We start from the raw sequence: 19,050 nt of genomic DNA on the forward strand, positions 1-19,050 counted from the left end.
GTTTGAATAGAATATACATTTTTAATACAAAAAATGTTTTCATTGAGATATGAAGAAGGGGTGGGGAAACACCCTTTTAGGTGTGCCTCGCTTTAAAAGTGCAACGCAACCCAATATTACAATATACCCCACCCCTTCACCCCTGAAAACTCATTTGGAGTCCTACGTCAATCAATCAATCAATCAAAACTACTTCCTAAACTACCCCCTGAGCTCCTACCTCTGGTATTAACTGCAGCACAGCATTAGAGAGATCCTACCTCTGGTTTACATTTTACATTTTAGTCATTTAGCAGACGCTCTTATCCAGAGCGACTTACAGTTAGTGAATACATATATATATATATTTTTTATACTGGCCCCCCGTGGGAATCGAACCCACAACCCTGGCGTTGCAAACACCATGCTCTATCAACTGAGCTACATCCCTGCCGGCCATTCCCTCCCCTACCCTGGACGACGCTGGGTCAATTGTGCGCCGCCCATGAGTCTCCCGGTCGCGGCCGGCTGCGACAGAGCCTGGATTCGAACCAGGATCTCTAGTGGCACAGTTAGCACTGCGATGCAGTGCCTTAGACCACTGCGCCACTCAGTTGAGATGCAGCACAGTTTGAGATGCAGCACAGCATTAGAGAGATCCTACCTCTGGTATGAGCTGCAGCACAGCATTAGAGAGATCCTACCTCTGGTATGAGCTGCTTCACAGCATTAGAGAGATCCTACCTCTGGTATAAGCTGAAGCACAGCATTAGAGAGATCCTACCTCTGGTATGAGCTGCAGCACAGCATTAGAGAGATCCTACCTCTGGTATAAGCTGAAGCACAGCATTAGAGAGATCCTACCTCTGGGATGAGCTGCAGCACAGCGTTGGAGAACAGCGTGCCGATGGCCAGGCCAATGAAGTAGGTGAGCACCTTGGGAAAGTATGGCTTCTTGGTGAAGGGGATGAGCGCCAGGCCCAGGAGAGAGGCCAGGTTAATAATGGTGACAGACAGGAAGCCATAACCCCACACTGGACAGGACAGGAGACAGAGGTACACATTGTTACTAACCCATAACCCACTGGAACTCCGATTAAGCTGTCCACATGTCCTAATCATTTGAAAGATTGCTCAGAAAACCAGCTGTTTAATCGGCATGTGCTTACTTCGATGTTGACCTTAACGCTGATTAAGATAAGCAGAGGTATGATAATCGACCTACTACCATAATCATTAAATATCAAATATGACAGTATTAGGTTATAGGGTACTTTGGGTAATAATGGTATCCTATGACAGTATTAGGTTATAGGGTACTTTGGGTAATAATGGTATCATATGACAGTATTAGGTTATAGGGTACTTTGGGTAATAATGGTATCATATGACAGTATTAGGTTATAGGTACTTTGGGTAATAATGGTATCATATGACAGTATTAGGTTATAGGGTACTTTGGGTAATAATGGTATCATATGACAGTATTAGGTTATAGGGTACTTTGGGTAATAATGGTATCATATGACAGTATTAGGTTATAGGGTACTTTGGGTAATAATGGTATCATATGACAGTATTAGGTTATAGGGTACTTTGGGTAATAATGGTATCATATGACAGTATTAGGTTATAGGGTACTTTGGGTAATAATGGTATCATATGACAGTATTAGGTTATAGGGTACTTTGGGTAATAATGGTATCATATGACAGTATTAGGTTATAGGGTACTTTGGGTAATAATGGTATCATATGACAGTATTAGGTTAAAGGGTACTTTGGGTAATAATGGTATCATATGACAGTATTAGGTTAAAGGGTACTTTGGGTAATAATGGTATCATATGACAGTATTAGGTTAAAGGGTACTTTGGGTAATAATGGTATCATATGACAGTATTAGGTTATAGGGTACTTTGGGTAATAATGGTATCATATGACAGTATTAGGTTATAGGGTACTTTGGGTAATAATGGTATCATATGACAGTATTAGGTTATAGGGTACTTTGGGTAATACTGGTATCCTATGACAGTATTAGGGCACATTGGGGTTTCTTTGATCACACACAGGAACTGCTCCCTGCAGGAATGTGTACCTGAAACCTTGTTGCTATCATCAGCTAGCTATCAGTGAGCGCGCGTGTGTGTGTTTGTGTGTGTGTATGTGTATTTGCGTGTGTGTATGCGTGCATGTGTGTGTGTATATGTACGTGTGTGCACGTGAGTGTGTGCTCTCTCACCAACCCAGATAATCATCTCATTCCTTCATGCTCTGTCCCCAAGAACAATGAGGTTGATTATAGAGCTGAGCCTCAGGTCCGTATGGAACAACCTCTAGTTTACGGTTCATATAGCACAGGTGCATCAAGCTTTACTTCAGGTGCTGAGGCTATTTGGATACATTAGGCAGTTTGTCAATTGGGGGGGTGCCGGAACAAACATTTAGCCCGAGAGGGGTGACCTGGGGGACTCTGAGGTACCAGAACCCATGAAAAAAAAAAACATCTTTATAATATAGCGTTCCATGCATTATCATCGCTTTTGCATATCGGCACAGAGCAGTAGAGTAGAGGCGCTTACAGAAGTTGGGGATTAAAAATTTTTTTTACTTTGTAAAACAATGACGTTCGCTCAATAGGCCTATTTGGAAGTTGATAACTTCGTAGCCTACAGACAGATTAGTATTCTCTTTTCGGCAGGATCCATTTGCTTTCCAACTTGTTTTGGCTGCACGCTGTTCACTGACAGATTTGCTGCGCGTTCCCGACTGTAGGCTACGCCTTGTGATTGGGCTACACACAATCCGCAGCCAGGCCTCTGTGGCTAAATGATAGGCTTACTCCTGGTGTAGTATTCAGAATTATTGCATTTCTTTCTGAACAGACAGCAGTAATTCTATAAATTTGGCAAATGTATTTCAATTTATCAGCACCCTTCCCATGGCTATGATTCTAAATAAATGATGAAGTGCAACGCTGGAGAGATGAGAGTTGCAGGTTCATGTCTATCAGAGCAGAGAGGAAGAGAGATCATAGAAAGTGAATCTCATTCTAGTTCTGTGAGAGATACAGGTGAGCTTCTCTCTCTCACAACAGCAATGGCCACGTGTTGGTCAATATAAATAATATGCCATTTAGCAGACGCTTTTATCCAAAGCGACTTACAGTCATGCGTGCATACATTTTTTTGTGTATGGGTCCCGGGGATCGAACCACTACCTTGGCATTACAAGCGCCGTGCTCTACCAGCTGAGCTACAGAGGACCACAATATAGGCTACAATGTCGCGTAAACCATAAACCCGGGAAAGCCATAAATATCAGGCACGTTTTCACATTATGTTTTTTAGGGGGCAGGAGAATTACAGGAGTCAACTTGAATTAACTCTGATTGTGTTTATTGGAATTTTTACATGTACCAGATCCTGGCAAATGGGCTCCAGAACGAAACAGTCCAAAACTAAGAGGTGCCAGATCCTGTTCTGGGATGATCCGGCTAACTAAGAGGTGCCAGATCCTGTTCTGGGATGATCCGGCTAACTAAGAGGTGCCAGATCCTGTTCTGGGATGATCCGGCTAACTAAGAGGTGCCGGATCCTGTTCTGGGATGATCCGGCTAACTAAGAGGTGCCAGATCCTGTTCTGGGATGATCTGGCTAACTAAGAGGTGCCGGATCCTGTTCTGGGATGATCCGGCTCAAATCAAACACTTTGTAGTTAATGGTAGGTAACATGGTAGGTAACATGGTAGGTATTGTAGGTAATGGTAGGTAACATGGTAGGTAATGGTAGGGACCATGGTAGGTAATGGTAGGGACCATGGTAGGTAATGGTAGGGACCATGGTAGGTAATGTAGGTAACATGGTAGTTAATGGTAGGTAACGTGGTAGGTAATGGTAGGTAACATGGTAGGTAACTGGCTTCAGGACCATGGGTTTTTTATATGGTACTCATCATGATAGGTAACAGGCTTCAGTACCGTGGGTTAGTATGGTACTCACCATGGTAGGTAACAGGCTTCAGGGCCGTGGGTTAGTATGGTACTCACCATGGTAGGTAACAGGCTTCAGGGCCGTGGGTTAGTATGGTACTCACCATGGTAGGTAACAGGCTTCAGGGCCGTGGGTTAGTATGGTACTCATCATGGTAGGTAACAGGCTTCAGGGCCGTGGGTTAGTATGGTACTCACCATGGTAGGTAACAGGCTTCAGGGCCGTGGGTTAGTATGGTACTCACCATGGTAGGTAACAGGCTTCAGGGCCGTGGGTTAGTATGGTACTCACCATGGTAGGTAACAGGCTTCAGGGCCGTGGGTTAGTATGGTACTCACCATGGTAGGTAACAGGCTTCAGGGCCGTGGGTTAGTATGGTACTCACCATGGTAGGTAACAGGCTTCAGGGCCGTGGGTTAGTATGGTACTCACCATGGTAGGTAACAGGCTTCAGTACCGTGGGTTAGTATGGTACTCACCATGGTAGGTAACAGGCTTCAGGGCCGTGGGTTAGTATGGTACTCACCATGGTAGGTAACAGGCTTCAGGGCCGTGGGTTAGTATGGTACTCACCATGGTAGGTAACAGGCTTCAGGGCCGTGGGTTAGTATGGTACTCACCATGGTAGGTAACAGGCTTCAGGGCCGTGGGTTAGTATGGTACTCACCATGGTAGGTAACAGGCTTCAGGGCCGTGGGTTAGTATGGTACTCATCATGGTAGGTAACTGGCTTCAGGGCCGTGGGTTAGTATGGTACTCACCATGGTAGGTAACAGGCTTCAGGGCCGTGGGTTAGTATGGTACTCACCATGGTAGGTAACAGGCTTCAGGGCCGTGGGTTAGTATGGTACTCACCATGGTAGGTAACAGGCTTCAGGGCCGTGGGTTTTTTATATGGGCAGGAGGGCAGCAGCACCTGGGTCAACACAGCAGGACAGATCCTCTCCAGATGCTCCACTGTCAGCTGACTGGCATTAGTCAACTCGTAGTGGGACAAGATCTGGCCCACAGAGAGACACTGCAGGAGACAGACAGAGAGGGACTGCATTAGTAGTGGGACTGGGTCTGAGTCCCAAAGGGCACCCTATTCCATATATAGTGCACTACTTTTGACCACGGCTCATATGGCTCAGGTCAAAATTAGTGCACTATATAGGGAATAGGGTGCCCCTTTGGGACACACACAATATCTGCCCAACAGAGACACACTGCAGGGGATAGACAGAGAGGGGCTCATATTACTGTCAACATTAGGATGTAACACAGCCTGGGACCATTTAGCCATGTTTTATATTTAAGACTATGATGTAATGGAATAATAGTTGTGAATACGGTTAGGGATGATTCAAGATGCAGCAGTGATTGTGATTGCGTTAATAAGACATTAATACGATTCAACTCTCCACAATCCAACATATTCATGTATTTATATTTATTAGCCTGACCGCTCAAAATATATGGAAGCCCAAAAAAAGAAGATCTAAGTAATGAGATACTAAGTCATAATTATGAAATATGAGATAGTAAGTTATAATTATGAGATAGTAAGTTATAATTATGAGATAGTAAGTTATAATTATAAGATATGATATAGTAAGTTATAATTATGATATAGTGAGATAGTAAGTTATAATTATGAGATAGTAAGTTATAATTATAAGATATGATATAGTAAGTTATAATTATGATATAGTGAGATAGTAAGTTATAATTATGAGATATGAGATAGTAAGTTATAATTATGAGATAGTAAGTTATAATTATTTGATAGTAAGTCATAATTATGAGATTATAAGTTATAATTATGAGATAGTAAGTTATAATTATGAGATATGAGATAGTAAGTTATAATTATTTGATAGTAAGTCATAATTATGAGATTGTAAGTTATAATTATGAGATAGTAAGTTATAATTATGAGATAGTAAGTTGTAATAATGAGATAGTAAGTTATAATTATGAGATAGTAAGTTATAATTATGAGATAGTAAGATGTAATTATGATATAGTGAGATAGTAAGTTACAATTATGAGATAGTAAGTGATAATTATGAGATAGTGCGTCATAATTATGAGATAGTAAGTTATAATTATGAGATATGAGATAGTAAGTTATAATTATGAGATATGAGATAGTAAGTTATAATTATGAGATATGAGATTGTAAGTTATAATTATGAGATATGAGATAGTAAGTTATAATTATTTGATAGTAAGTCATAATTATGAGATTGTAAGTTATAATTATGCGATAGTAAGTTATAATTATGAGATAGTAAGTTATAATTATGATATAGTGAGATAGTAAGTTACAATTATGAGATAGTAAGTGATAATTATGAGATAGTGCGTCATAATTATGAGATAGTAAGTTATAATTATGAGATATGAGATAGTAAGTTATAATTATGAGATATGAGATAGTAAGTTATAATTATGAGATATGAGATAGTAAGTTATAATTATGAGATATGAGATGGTAAGTTATAATTATGAGATAGTAAGTTATAATTATTTGATAGTAAATCATAATTATGAGATTGTAAGTAATAATTATGAGATAGTAAGTTATAATTATGAGATATGAGATAGTAAGTTATAATTATTTGATAGTAAGTCATAATTATGAGATTGTAAGTTATAATTATGAGATAGTAAGTTATAATTATGAGATAGTAAGTTGTAATTATGAGATAGTAAGTTATAATTATGAGATAGTAAGTTATAATTATGAGATAGTAAGTTGTAATTATGAGATAGTAAGTTATAATTATGAGATAGTAAGTCATAATTATGATATAGTAGTTTATAATTATGAGATATGAGATAGTAAGTTATAATTATTTGATAGTAAGTCATAATTATGAGATTGTAAGTTATAATTATGAGATTGTAAGTTATGATTATGAGATATGAGATAATAAGTTATAATTATGAGATAGTAAGTTATAATTATGATATAGTGAGTCATAATTATGAGATAGTAAGTTATAATTATGAGATATGAGATAGTAAGTTATAATTATGAGATATGAGATAGTAAGTAATAATTATGAGATATGAGATAATAAGTTATAATTATTTGATATAAGTCATAATTATGAGATAGTAAGTTATAATTATGATATAGTGAGATAGTAAGTTATAATTATGAGATAGTAAGTGATAATTATGAGATAATAAGTTATAATTATGAGATAGTGAGAAATAATTATGAGATAGTAATTTATAATTATGAGATATGAGATAATAAGTCATAATTATGAGTTATGAGATAGTAAGTTATAATTATGAGATATGTGATAATAAGTTATAATTATGAGATAGTAAGTGATAATTATGAGATAATAAGTTATAATTATGATAAAGTGAGTCAAAATTATGAGATAGTAAGTTATAAATATAAGATATGATATAGTAAGTTATAATTTGAGATATGTGATAGTAAGATATAATTATGAGATAGTAAGTCATAATTATGAAATAGTAGGTTAGAATTATGAGATAGTGAGTCATATTTATTAGATAGTAAGTTATAATTATGAGATAGTGAGTCAGAATTATGACATAGTAATTATAATTATGAGATATGAGATAGTAAGTTATAATTATGAGATAGTAAGTCATAATTATGAGATATGAGATAGTAAGTTATAATTATTTGATAGTAAGTCATAATTATGTGATTGTAAGTTATAATTATGATATAGTAAGTTATAATTATGAAATATGAGATAGTAAGTAATGATTATGAGAAATTAGGTAGTAAGTCATAATTATGAGATATGAGATAATAAGTTATAATTATGAGATAGTAAGTCATAATTATGAGATAGTAAGTTAGAATTATGAGATAGTGAGTCAGAATTATGACATAGTAATTATAATTATGAGATATGAGATAGTAAGTTATAATTATGAGATAGTAAGTCATAATTATGAGATATGAGATAGTAAGTTATAATTATTTGATAGTAAGTCATAATTATGTGATTGTAAGTTATAATTATGATATAGTAAGTTATAATTATGAGATAGTAAGTTATAATTATTTGATAGTAAGTCATAATTATGAGATTGTAAGTTATAATTATGAGATAGTAAGTTATAATTATGATATAGTGAGATAGTAAGTTATAATTATGAGATAGTAAGTGATAATTATGAGATAATAAGTTATAATTATGATAAAGTGAGTCATAATTATGAGATAGTAAGTTATAAATATAAGATATGAGATAGTAAGTTATAATTATGAGATAGTACGTTATAATTATGAGATAGTAAGTCATAATTATGAGATAGTAAGTTACAATTATGAGATAGTGAGTCATATTTATGAGATAGTAAGTTATAATTATGAGATAGTGAGTCAGAATTATGACATAGTAATTATAATTATGAGATATGAGATAGTAAGTTATAATTATGAGATAGTAAGTAATAATTATGAGATATGAGATATTAAGTTATAATTATGAGATAGTGAGTCAGAATTATGACATAGTAATTATAATTATGAGATATGAGATAGTAAGTTATAATATTAAGATATGAGATAGTAAGTTATAATTATGAGAAAGTAAGTAACAATTATGAGATATGAGATAGTAAGTTATAATTATTTGATAGTAAGTCATAATTATGAGATTGTAAGTTATAATTATGAGATAGTGAGTCAGAATTATGACATAGTAATTATAATTATGAGATATGAGATAGTAAGTTATAATTATGAGATAGTAAGTCATAATTATGAGATATGAGATAGTAAGTTATAATTATGAGATAGTAAGTCATAATTATGACATATGAGATAGTAAGTTATAATTATGAGATACTAAATCATAATTATGAGATAGTAAGTTATAATTATGATATAGTGAGATAGTAAGTCATAATTATGAGATAGTAAGTCATAATTATGAAATAGTAAGTTAGAATTATGAGATAGTGAGTCATATTTATGAGATTGTAAGTTATAATTATGATATAGTAAGTTATAATTACGAGATATGAGATAGTAAGTAATGATAATGAGAAATTAGGTAGTAAGTCATAATTATGAGATAGTAAGTCATAATTATGAGATATGAGATAGTAAGTTATAAATATGAGATAGTAAGTCATAATTATGAGATAGTAAGTTATAATTATGATATAGTGAGATAGTAAGTCATAATTATGAGATAGTAAGTTATAATTATGAGATAGTAAGTTATAATTATGAGATAATAAGTTATAATTATGATATAGTGAGTCATAATTATGAGATATGAGATAGTAAGTTATAATTATTTAATAGTAAGTCATAATTATGATATAGTAAGTCATAATTATGAGATATGAGATAATAAGTTATAATTATGAGAGAGTAAGTTATAATTATGAGATATGAGATAGTAAGTTATAATTATGAGATAGTAAGTCATAATTATGAGATAGTAAGTTATAATTATGATATAGTGAGTCATAATTATGAGCGAGTAAGTTATAATTATGATATAGTGAGTCATAATTATGAGAGAGTAAGTTATAATTATGAGATATGAGATATTAAGTTGTAATATTAAGATATGAGATAGTAAGTAATAATTATGAGATAGTAAGTGAAATTATGAGATAGTAAGTCATAATAATGAGAATGTAAGTTATAATTATGATATAGTGAGTCATATTTATGAGATTGTAAGTTATAATTATGATATAGTGAGTCATATTTATGAGATAATAAGTTATAATTATTTGATATAAGTCATAATTATGAGATAATAAGTTATAATTATGATATAGTGAGATAGTAAGTTATATAATTATGAGATAGTAAGTTATATTTATGATATAGTGTGTCATAATTATGAGATAGTAAGTTATAATTATAAGATATGAGATAGTGAGTTATAATTATGAGATATGAGATAGTAAGTTATAATGATGAGATATGAGATTAGTACGTTATAATTATGAGATAGTAAGTTATAATTATGAGATATGAGATTAGTACGTTATTATTATGAGATAGTAAGTTATAATTATGAGATAGTGAGACATAATTATGATATAGTAATTTATAATTATGAGATATGAGATAATAAGTTATAATTATGAGATATGAGATAGTAAGTTATAATTATGAGATATGAGATAATAAGTTATAATTATGAGATATGAGATAGTAAGTTATAATATTAAGATATGAGATAGTAAGTTATAATTATGAGATCGTAAGTAACAATTATGAGATATGAGATAGTATGTTAAATTATGAGATAGTAAGTCATAATTATAAGAATGTAAGTTATAATTATGATATAGTGAGTCATAATGATGAGATAGTACGTCATAATTATGAGATATGAGATAGTAAGTAATATTTTTGAGATATGAGATAGTAAGTTAAAATTATGAGATATGAGATAATAAGTTATAATTATGAGATATGAGATAGTAAGTTATGATTATGAGATAGTAAGTTATAATTATGATATCGTGAGATAGTAAGTTATAATTATGAGATAGTAAGTCATAATTATGAGATAGTAAGTTATAATTATGATATAGTGAGTCATAATTATGAGAGAGTAAGTTATAATTATGAGATAGTGAGTCATAATTATGAGATAGTAATTATAATTATGAGATATGAGATAGTAAGTTACAATATTAAGATATGAGATAGTAAGTTATAATTTTGAGATATGAGATAATAAGTTATAATTATGAGATATGAGATAGTAAGTTATAATTATGAGATATGAGATAATAAGTTATAATTATGAGATATGAGATAGTAAGTTATAATATTAAGATATGAGATAGTAAGTTATAATTATGAGATCGTAAGTAACAATTATGAGATATGAGATAGTATGTTAAATTATGAGATAGTAAGTCATAATTATAAGAATGTAAGTTATAATTATGATATAGTGAGTCATAATGATGAGATAGTACGTCATAATTATGAGATATGAGATAGTAATTATTTTTTGAGATATGAGATAGTAAGTTATAATTATGAGATATGAGATAATAAGTTATAATTATGAGATATGAGAAGTAAGTTATGATTATGAGATAGTAAGTTATAATTACTGATATCAGTGAGATAGTAAGTTATAATTATGAGATAGTAAGTCATAATTATGAGATAGTAAGTTATAATTATGATATAGTGAGTCATAATTATGAGAGAGTAAGTTATAATTATGAGATAGTGAGTCATAATTATGAGATAGTAATTATAATTATGAGATATGAGATAGTAAGTTACAATATTAAGATATGAGATAGTAAGTTATAATTTTGAGATAGTAAGTAACAATTATGAGATATGAGATAGTAGGTTAAATTATGAGATAGTAAGTCGTAATTATGAGAATGTAAGTTATAATTATGATATAGTGAGTCATAATGATGAGATAGTAAGTCATAATTATGAGATATGAGATAGTAAGTTATAATTATGAGATATGAGATAATAAGTTATAATTATGAGATATGAGATAGTAAGTTATAATATTAAGATATGAGATAGTAAGTTATAATTATGAGATCGTAAGTAACAATTATGAGATATGAGATAGTATGTTAAATTATGAGATAGTAAGTCATAATTATAAGAATGTGGAGTTATAATTATGATATAGTGAGTCATAATTATGAGATAGTACGTCATAATTATGAGATATGAGATAGTAAGTAATATTTTTGAGATATGAGATAGTAAGTTAAAATTATGAGATATGAGATAATAAGTTATAATTATGAGATATGAGATAGTAAGTTATGATTATGAGATAGTAAGTTATAATTATGATATCGTGAGATAGTAAGTTATAATTATGAGATAGTAAGTCATAATTATGAGATAGTAAGTTATAATTATGATATAGTGAGTCATAATTATGAGAGAGTAAGTTATAATTATGAGATAGTGAGTCATAATTATGAGATAGTAATTATAATTATGAGATATGAGATAGTAAGTTACAATATTAAGATATGAGATAGTAAGTTATAATTTTGAGATAGTAAGTAACAATTATGAGATATGAGATAGTAAGTTAAATTATGAGATAGTAAGTCGTAATTATGAGAATGTAAGTTATAATTATGATATAGTGAGTCATAATGATGAGATAGTAAGTCATAATTATGAGATATGAGATAGTAAGTTATAATTATGAGATATGAGATAATAAGTTATAATTATGAGATATGAGATAGTAAGTTATAATTATGAGATAGTAAGTCATAATTATGAGATAGTAAGTTATAATTATGATATAGTGAGATAGTAAGTTAAATTATGAGATAGTAAGTCATAATTATGATATAGTGAGTCATAATTATGAGAGAGTAAGTTATAATTATGATATAGTGAGTCATAATTATGAGAGAGTAAGTTATAATTATGAGATAGTGAGTCATAATTATGAGATAGTAATTACAATTATGAGATATGAGATAGTAAGTTATAATATTAAGATATGAGATAGTAAGTTATAATTTTGAGATAGTAAGTAACAATTATGAGATATGAGATAGTAGGTTAAATTATGAGATAGTAAGTCATAATTATGAGAATGTAAGTTATAATTATGATATAGTGAGTCATATTTATGAGATTGTAAGTTATAATTATGATATAGTAAGTTATAATTACGAGATATGAGATAGTAAGTAATGATTATGAGAAATTAGGTAGTAAGTCATAATTATGAGATAGTAAGTCATAATTATGAGATATGAGATAGTAAGTTATAATTATGAGATAGTGTCATAATTATGAGATAGTAAGTTATAATTATGATATAGTGAGATAGTGTCATAACTATGAGATAGTAAGTCATAATTATGAGATATGAGATAGTAAGTTATAATTATGAGATAGTAAGTCATAATTATGAGATAGTAAGTTATAATTATGATATAGTGAGATAGTAAGTCATAATTATGAGATAGTGTTATAATTATGAGATAATAAGTTATAATTATGATATAGTGAGTCATAATTATGAGATATGAGATAGTAAGTTATAATTATTTAATAGTAAGTCATAATTATGATATAGTAAGTTATAATTATGAGATATGAGATAGTAAGTAATGATTATGAGAAATTAGGTAGTAAGTCATAATTATGATATAGTAAGTCATAATTATGAGATATGAGAGAGTAAGTTATAATTATGAGATAGTAAGTAACAATTATGAGATATGAGATAGTAAGTTATAATTATGATAAAGTGAGATAGTAAGTTATAATTATGAGATAGTAAGTCATAATTTTGAGATAGTAAGTTATAATTATGATATAGTGAGTCATAATTATGAGCGAGTAAGTTATAATTATGATATAGTGAGTCATAATTATGAGAGAGTAAGTTATAATTATGAGATATGAGATAGTAAGTTGTAATATTAAGATATGAGATAGTAAGTAATAATTATGAGATAGTAAGTGAAATTATGAGATAGTAAGTCATAATAATGAGAATGTAAGTTATAATTATGATATAGTGAGTCATAATTATGAGATATGAGATAATAAGTTATAATTATTTGATATAAGTCATAATTATGAGATAATAAGTTATAATTATGATATAGTGAGATAGTAAGTTATATAATTATGAGATAGTAAGTTATATTTATGATATAGTGTGTCATAATTATGAGATAGTAAGTTATAATTATAAGATATGAGATAGTGAGTTATAATTATGAGATATGAGATAGTAAGTTATAATGATGAGATATGAGATTAGTACGTTATAATTATGAGATAGTAAGTTATAATTATGAGATATGAGATTAGTACGTTATTATTATGAGATAGTAAGTTATAATTATGAGATAGTGAGACATAATTATGATATAGTAATTTATAATTATGAGATATGAGATAGTTGTCATAATTATGAGATATGTGATAGTAAGTAATAATTATGAGATATGAGATAATAAGTTATAATTATGAGATATGAGATAGTAAGTTATAATTATGAGATATGAGATAATAAGTTATAATTATGAGATATGAGATAGTAAGTCATAATATTAAGATATGAGATAGTAAGTTATAATTATGAGATCGTAAGTAACAATTATGAGATATGAGATAGTATGTTAAATTATGAGATAGTAAGTCATAATTATAAGAATGTAAGTTATAATTATGATATAGTGAGTCATAATGATGAGATAGTACGTCATAATTATGAGATATGAGATAGTAAGTAATATTTTTGAGATATGAGATAGTAAGTTAAAATTATGAGATATGAGATAATAAGTTATAATTATGAGATATGAGATAGTAAGTTATGATTATGAGATAGTAAGTTATAATTATGATATCGTGAGATAGTAAGTTATAATTATGAGATAGTAAGTCATAATTATGAGATAGTAAGTTATAATTATGATATAGTGAGTCATAATTATGAGATGTAAGTTATAATTATGAGATAGTGAGTCATAATTATGAGATAGTAATTATAATTATGAGATATGAGATAGTAAGTTATATATTAAGATATGAGATAGTAAGTTATAATTTTGAGATAGTAAGTAACAATTATGAGATATGATAGTAAGTTAAATTATGAGATAGTAAGTCGTAATTATGAGAATGTAAGTTATAATTATGATATAGTGAGTCATAATGATGAGATAGTAAGTCATAATTATGAGATATGAGATAGTAAGTTATAATTATGAGATATGAGATAATAAGTTATAATTATGAGATATGAGATAGTAAGTTATAATTATGAGATAGTAAGTCATAATTAGGAGATAGTAAGTTATAATTATGATATAGTGAGATAGTAAGTTAAATTATGAGATAGTAAGTCATAATTATGATATAGTGAGTCATAATTATGAGAGAGTAAGTTATAATTATGAAATAGTGAGTCATAATTATGAGAGAGTAAGTTATAATTATGAGATAGTGAGTCATAATTATGAGATAGTAATTACAATTATGAGATATGAGATAGTAAGTTATAATATTAAGATATGAGATAGTAAGTTATAATTTTGAGATAGTAAGTAACAATTATGAGATATGAGATAGTAGGTTAAATTATGAGATAGTAAGTCATAATTATGAGAATGTAAGTTATAATTATGATATAGTGAGTCATATTTATGAGATTGTAAGTTATAATTATGATATAGTAAGTTATAATTACGAGATATGAGATAGTAAGTAATGATTATGAGAAATTAGGTAGTAAGTCATAATTATGAGATAGTAAGTCATAATTATGAGATATGAGATAGTAAGTTATAATTATGAGATAGTAAGTCATAATTATGAGATAGTAAGTTATAATTATGATATAGTGAGATAGTAAGTCATAACTATGAGATAGTAAGTCATAATTATGAGATACGAGATAGTAAGTTATAATTATGAGATAGTAAGTCATAATTATGAGATAGTAAGTTATAATTATGATATAGTGAGATAGTAAGTCATAATTATGAGATAGTAAGTTATAATTATGAGATAATAAGTTATAATTATGATATAGTGAGTCATAATTATGAGATATGAGATAGTAAGTTATAATTATTTAATAGTAAGTCATAATTATGATATAGTAAGTTATAATTATGAGATATGAGATAGTAAGTAATGATTATGAGAAATTAGGTAGTAAGTCATGATTATGATATAGTAAGTCATAATTATGAGATATGAGATAATAAGTTATAATTATGAGAGAGTAAGTTATAATTATGAGATAGTAAGTAACAATTATGAGATATGAGATAGTAAGTTATAATTATGATAAAGTGAGATAGTAAGTTATAATTATGAGATAGTAAGTCATAATTATGAGATAGTAAGTTATAATTATGATATAGTGAGTCATAATTATGAGCGAGTAAGTTATAATTATGATATAGTGAGTCATAATTATGAGAGAGTAAGTTATAATTATGAGATATGAGATAGTAAGTTGTAATATTAAGATATGAGATAGTAAGTAATAATTATGAGATAGTAAGTGAAATTATGAGATAGTAAGTCATAATATGAGAATGTAAGTTATAATTATGATATAGTGAGTCATAATTATGAGATATGAGATAATAAGTTATAATTATTTGATATAGTCATAATTATGAGATAATAAGTTATAATTATGATATAGTGAGATAGTAGTTATATAATTATGAGATAGTAAGTTATAATTTATGATATAGTGTGTCATAATTATGAGATAGTAAGTTATAATTATAAGATATGAGATAGTGAGTTATAATTTGAGATATGAGATAGTAAGTTATAATTATGAGATAGGTGTAGTTATAATTATGAGATAGTAAGTTATAATTATGAGAATGGATTCGTCATTATTATGAGATAGTAGTTATAATTATGAGATAGTGAGACATAATTATGATATAGTAATTTATAATTATGAGATATGAGATAGTATGTCATAATTATGAGATATGTGATAGTAAGTAATAATTATGAGATATGAGATAATAAGTTATAATTATGAGATATGAGATAGTAAGTTATAATTATGAGATATTAGATAATAAGTTATAATTATGAGATATGAGATAGTAAGTTATAATATTAAGATATGAGATAGTAAGTTATAATTATGAGATCGTAAGTAACAATTATGAGATATGAGATAGTATGTTAAATTATGAGATAGTAAGTCATAATTATAAGAATGTAAGTTATAATTATGGTATAGTGAGTCATAATGATGAGATAGTACGTCATAATTATGAGATATGAGATAGTAAGTAATATTTTTGAGATATGAGATAGTAAGTTAAAATTATGAGATATGAGATAATAAGTTATAATTATGAGATATGAGATAGTAAGTTATGATTATGAGATAGTAAGTTATAATTATGAGATAATAAGTTATAATTATGATATAGTGAGTCATAATTATGAGATATGAGATAGTAAGTTATAATTATTTAATAGTAAGTCATAATTATGAGAGAGTAAGTTATAATTATGAGATAGTGAGTCATAATTATGAGATAGTAATTATAATTATGAGATATGAGATAGTAAGTTACAATATTAAGATATGAGATAGTAAGTTATAATTTTGAGATAGTAAGTAACAATTATGAGATATGAGATAGTAAGTTAAATTATGAGATAGTAAGTCGTAATTATGAGAATGTAAGTTATAATTATGATATAGTGAGTCATAATTATGAGATAGTAAGTCATAATTATGAGATATGAGATAGTAAGTTATAATTATGAGATATGAGATAGTAAGTCATAATTATGAGATAGTAAGTTATAATTATGAGATAGTGAGTCATAATTATGAGATATAATTATAATTATGAGATAGTAAGTTATAATTATGAGATAGTAAGTTATAATTATGAGATAGTGAGTCATAATTATGAGATAGTAAGTTATAATTATGAGATAGTGAGTCATAATTATGAGATAGTAAGTTATAATTATGAGATAGTGAGTCATAATTATGAGATAGTAAGTTATAATTATGAGATATGAGATAGTAAGTTATAATTTATGAGATATGAGATAGTAAGTTATAATTATGAGATAGTAAGTGATAATTATGAGATAGTAAGTCATAATTATGAGTGTAAGTTATAATTATGATATAGTGAGTCATAATTATGAGATAGTATAGTTATAATTATGAGATATAAGTCATAATTATGAGATAGTAAGTTATAATTATGATAGTGAGATAGTAAGTTATAATTATGAGATAGTAAGTCATAATTATGAGATAGTAAGTTATAATTATGATATAGTGAGTCATAATTATGAGATAGTAAGTTATAATTATGATATAGTGAGTCATAATTATGAGATAGTAAGTTATAATTATGAGATATGAGATAGTAAGTTATAATTATAAGATATGAGATAGTAAGTTATAATTATGAGATAGTGAGTCATAATTATGAGATAGTAAGTTATAATAATGAGATATGTAAGTTATAATTATGAGATAGTGAGTCATAATTATGAGATAGTAAGTTATAATCATGAGATAGTGAGTCATAATTATGAGATAGTAAGTTATAATTATGATATAGTGAGATAGTAAGTTATAATTATGAGATATTAAGTTATAATTATGATATAGTGAGTCATAGTTATGAGATATTAAGTTATAATTATGACATATGAGATGGCAAGTAATAATTAAGATATGAGATAGTAAGTTATAATCATGAGTATGAGATTAGTAAGTTATAATTATGAGATAGTAAGTTATAATTATGAGATAGTTATAAGTTATAATTATGAGATAGTAAGTTATAATTATGAGATAGTGAGATAATCATAATTATGATATAGTAATTTATAATTATGAGATATGAGATAGTAAGTCATAATTATGAGATATGTAGATAGTAAGTAAAATTATGAAATATGAGATAATAAGTTATAATTATGAGATATATAGTAAGTTATAATTATGAGATATTAGATAATAAGTTATAATTATGAGATATGAGATAGTAAGTTATAATATTAAGATATGAGATAGTAAGTTATAATTATGAGATCGTAAGTCACAATTATGAGATAGTATGTTAAATTATGATATGGTGAGTCATAATTATGAGAAAGTAAGTTATAATTATGATATAGTGAGTCATAATTATGAGATAGTAAGTTATAATTATGAGATAGTGAGTAATATTATGAGATAGTAAGTTAAAATTATGAGATATGAGATAATAAGTTATAATTATGAGATATGAGATAGTAAGTTATGATTATGAGATAGTAAGTTATAATTATGAGATAATAAGTTATAATTATGATATAGTGAGTCATAATTAGTGAGATATGAGATAGTAAGTTATAATTATTAAATAGTGAGTCATAATTATGAGATAGTAAGTTATAATTATGATATAGTGAGTCATAATTATGAGATAGTAATTATAATTATGAGATATGAGATAGTAAGTTATAATAATAAGATATGAGATAGTAAGTTATAATTATGAGATAGTAAGTAATAATTATGAGATATGAGTAAGTTATAATTATGAT

At 28.2% G+C, this 19,050-nt stretch overlaps 1 protein-coding gene across 3 annotated transcripts in view; it reads right to left on the bottom strand.

Moving 5' to 3' along the window:
• slc39a8 (solute carrier family 39 member 8) overlaps positions 1–19,050 on the bottom strand; it is a 78,869-nt gene that overhangs the window by 17,543 nt on the left and 42,276 nt on the right. For all 3 annotated transcript variants that reach the window (XM_041854450.2, XM_041854449.2, XM_041854451.2), the window contains exons 2-3: positions 4,830–4,992; positions 844–1,013 (exon numbers count right to left, since the gene is read on the bottom strand). In XM_041854450.2, the coding sequence (XP_041710384.1) occupies positions 844–1,013; positions 4,830–4,992 (333 nt within the window). The remainder of the gene's footprint in view (positions 1–843; positions 1,014–4,829; positions 4,993–19,050) is intronic.

This window comes from Coregonus clupeaformis, chromosome 29 (genome assembly GCF_020615455.1).
Source record: "Coregonus clupeaformis isolate EN_2021a chromosome 29, ASM2061545v1, whole genome shotgun sequence".
Taxonomy (NCBI): domain Eukaryota; kingdom Metazoa; phylum Chordata; class Actinopteri; order Salmoniformes; family Salmonidae; genus Coregonus; species Coregonus clupeaformis.